Source organism: Orycteropus afer, unplaced genomic scaffold, assembly GCF_000298275.1.
Source record: "Orycteropus afer afer isolate SDZICR_OR568_19922 unplaced genomic scaffold, OryAfe1.0 scaffold00039, whole genome shotgun sequence".
NCBI classification, from domain to species: domain Eukaryota; kingdom Metazoa; phylum Chordata; class Mammalia; order Tubulidentata; family Orycteropodidae; genus Orycteropus; species Orycteropus afer.
The window spans coordinates 16,804,660-16,808,535 of record NW_006921626.1 but is presented as its reverse complement, the minus strand read 5'-3'; the positions used below and the strand labels follow the sequence as shown (position 1 = coordinate 16,808,535).

At 43.9% G+C, this 3,876-nt stretch overlaps 1 protein-coding gene across 1 annotated transcript in view; it reads right to left on the bottom strand.

Moving 5' to 3' along the window:
- The window catches only part of LOC103193744 (kinesin-like protein KIF28P), a 148,931-nt gene that overhangs the window by 1,663 nt on the left and 143,392 nt on the right, over nucleotides 1–3,876 (bottom strand). The window contains exons 13-16 of the mRNA XM_007937001.1: nucleotides 3,012–3,286; nucleotides 1,380–1,514; nucleotides 476–642; nucleotides 140–246 (exon numbers count right to left, since the gene is read on the bottom strand). Of these exons, the coding sequence (XP_007935192.1) occupies nucleotides 140–246; nucleotides 476–642; nucleotides 1,380–1,514; nucleotides 3,012–3,286 (684 nt within the window). The remainder of the gene's footprint in view (nucleotides 1–139; nucleotides 247–475; nucleotides 643–1,379; nucleotides 1,515–3,011; nucleotides 3,287–3,876) is intronic.

Below are 3,876 nucleotides of genomic sequence, written 5' to 3'. Positions count from 1 at the left end.
ATTGTCTTTTCAGCAAAATGAGAAGTTTTGAGGTCAGACTGCAATTTGATTCAAATGCAGTTTTCATTTAGGCCTGAAGTCACTCATTTTGGTTGTGCTAGTACCTCAGTCTTAAAATTCACATGTCTAGTGTACACACCTGGTCCGTACCCATCCCAGTGGCAGTTTTCCTGGTGTCCACCATGATATGGCCTTCACCTGTGACCATGAAGTCCTGTGAAGAGTATCTCAGTTCGGCACAGCCTTCTGTGGTGAGGTGGGGGTGGGGGATGTCAGCAAGGAAAGAAACAGTTCAGTGTTATGTGCAGATGTTAAACCACGTAATCACATGTTTGACTAGAACCCAGGAATATGGCTCTTGGCCACTGCTGTTAAGGCCCTGAAGACTTTCCTCCTCTATCTCCTCTATGGCCCTAGCCATGCCAACATTCTCTCTGGTTGAAGAATGCACCACGCAGATAAGTAAACATGGTACCTTGAAGGCCCCATAGATCAACAATGAGAGCATTTGTCTGTAAATAATTCAGAAACTCCTGAGATACATTTAAGGCTGCAAATTGGACAGTCTCTTCAATTTGAGGATTCACAATTTTCCACACAGGCTTGGTATATAAAGTGTTTGGAAGATCGTAAATCCTGTACCTGAGAAAAGAACACCAGACATACATTAAATCCAGACAGGACACATTTGTGAAGAAAAAGACCAAATAGTGGCCAAAGAATTGTGGCCCACATATTGACTAGTTGGTAAAAATGACCTAGAACTGATTCTCATGATTGTCCCACAGCATCTTAGCTGTTCACATGGGTATGATCACTACATGGATGATATTAAATGTATAACAAAAAAAGAAAAGAAATTTGATAAAAAGCTTTCTACTTAAAATATAAAATTAACTTTCAATGTGCGCCGTTTGGGTTTTGTCCTTCAAAGCCTCCTTTTCTTTACTGTTTTATTATCCTTTCAGCCAAATTAGATTAAGAATACCTGGTGCTTCTGTCCTATGGTAATACAGACCTTTTATTTCCAACTCAAAAAATAAATAAATAAATAACAACAACAAAACCTACAAAATGATTCTACTTAGACAATACCGTTTTTCTGGATATTCTTTCTGATAATTAAAATTTCTGACTCTGCTACATCCATCATTTGGGAGGCTCAAAACACACTGACAACAGCCCAGAGTGGGGAAATGAGTGGCTTCTCCATTAAACAGATGGGATCAAGTAGTCATTTTGGGGTGACGAAACAGAGAAACTTAAGAAAATTTCAGAAGCCCTTTTTAAAAAACTTGAGGAAGGACTGTCCCCCTGGAGGGGGGAGGGCAGAAAGTAAGTAGTTGTGTGAGGCACGTAGCCACAGGGTAGGCTGATACCCAATTTGGATGCCCCGCTTTGCATCTTCCTTGAGCCACTTGATGCCAAGGCACTGAACAATATGAATCTGGAAATCGATCCTCTTGCCCAGCAACTCCAAGGGGTCAATCACCACATCCTCCTCACCATGTACTCTACAAAGAGAAGAGGTGGACAGCAATCACAGGCTAGCTTGGGTTAGCAAGTCAGGATCGTGGTCAAAGGGAATTAAATAGATCCCTCAAGAGAAAGAGAGCACTGAGAGCAGAATAGGTTTTATTGCCAGTTGTGGGATTCATTCATTCATTCATTCACGCAAGACACACTTAATGAGAGCCCACTATGCAGGTACTTCAAGGTCAGATGGGAACCTTCTCAAAGATCTCACAGCCAGGGAGTAATAGGAAAATAAACAGCTTCATGCAATAAATGTGCTCAGATGTGGGTGCTACACTGACTAGCATTGCAGATCAGCAGGTGTCCAGTGGGACAGAGGGGCTGGCACCCAGGAAAGCAATTCCACCTCTCAAGGTGTCATTTTCCCTGGTGAATTATTCACAGTTCAGAGTCAACCTCAGGCCTACAAACTTAGAAATCCTGGATGCCTCTTCAAGAAGGGAGCGCTCTCATATCAGTCTAAACTAGAATGCCCATTTACTATTTTGCAATGGGAAATACAACCGTGAGGTAGCCTACAAGTCTGAGTTAGCCAAAGGAGGCTGCTTGGTGAATTTGGAGTCCCAGTGAAGACAGTGAGTGGTTGGTCAGCTTGGCCTCTTAAGGTCTTTTACTCCCTCTTGAGCTTCAGTTTTCTCCCCAGAATGTCAACAAGGTTGCATTGAGTGCCTAAGAGGACCCTGACACCCAGACCAGTCCCACTTCCAGCCTCTTTGCTTAGAATTGTTTGAGACTTTAGCTTTTGTGAAAGCTGCCCATGGCCCAAAGCAAGAAAATAGATGAGCTATCCAAATAGGAAGGTAAAAGGTAATGGAACAGAGTTTGCGAAAGGAGATAATGGATTAAAACAAAGCCTGTACTCATAGAAAGGAAGCTTTCTGTACCCACAGAATGGGGCTGGATACAGAGACAAGACATCTCAGTCCCTACCTTGAGGGACAAAGAACAAAGAAATGGTCACAGTTTGAACAAGGAGTGGAGAGGGGTGAGCTGGATAATCAGCTCTTGAGCCTCATCAACGTGGGAAAGAACAGCTGCAGGCGGCAGATGCACCAGGTGCAGCCACCACACCCTTAGCCTCTCTGCTCTGCAAGTTATTATATGGAACCAACCCAAGTCTTTTGGTTTTGGTCCAACCTTCCTCCTCCATCCTGCCTCTTGGTGAGATGCCCTCCTCATTCCCTTGGTTCTCCTCATTCCCTCAGCCCCCTACGGTTGTGCTGAGCTGTCTCAGGGACTGTTGCACAGGGATTTTAAAATAATCCAAGATAGCTGATTGGATAAAAACAATACAAAACATAATTTTGAGGGCAAATCTTGAATGGATGAGGTCATTTATTTGTCTCATAAATAAGCACCTTAGGGACCTCATTGACCACCCCCCACCCCCCACCCCCCACCAGGAGACCTCAGGCTTGCTATGCATTTCTGTGTGACTGACTTAGGCTAGAAATGAGGATAAGAGAGACACCCACTGTCCAGTCGGCGAGCAGGAGGTTATGTGGATATGTAACATGGCCTCCTCCAGCCCATCGCAGTTCAGAAACTCCACTTGTTCCTCAAACTTCATGCAGTAAGCAAGTGATTGGAGCCAGATGTGAGCAGAACCCAGGTGCACAACCTCAACAGGGTCCCAGAAAGGGTCAACTTCTTGAGCCTCGTGGCTGTCTCCTCCATCTAGAAAGTGCTGGTAAAGTTCCTCCATCAGGAATTTCCTGTTGATAAACTTGGCCTTTGACCATATCCACACCTGGAAACACAAAAGCAGGTCATCGGTATTTGATTTCATCTGCAATTCATTTCTGTGACTCTTCCCAGTATGTTCCCTCCAATGCACCAGATTTTTGGTACCCCAAATCACATAACATAAATTTAGTTTTAGGAGAACATCATATTCATTCCTGGATCTGTTTCTTCCTCCTTGCTGGAGTCCAGGAAATGACTTAAAGAAGATGATGGAAGATTTATAAAACAGACCCTCCCAAGAGAAATGAAGATTTGGGCTTATGTCCTGAGCCCCATAACCTGAATACGTTACACATAGAAAGGGGAAATTAAGGTTGCAGATAGAATTAAGGTTGGTAATTAGCTGACTTTAAAGTAGGGAGATAAGCTTAGATTATCCAGGTGGGCCCAATTGTAATCAGATGAGTCCTTGAATGTGAAAGAGGGAAACAGAAGAGAGGGTAAGAGAAAGATACATGGTTGATGCAGGGGCAAAGAGATGGAATATTGTGGTTTGAAGATGGAGGAAGAGGCTACGAGGCCAGGAAGGTGGCCAGCCTCTAGAGGCTAGGAAGGGCAAGAAAACATTTTCTCCTGTAGAGCCTCCAGAAAGGA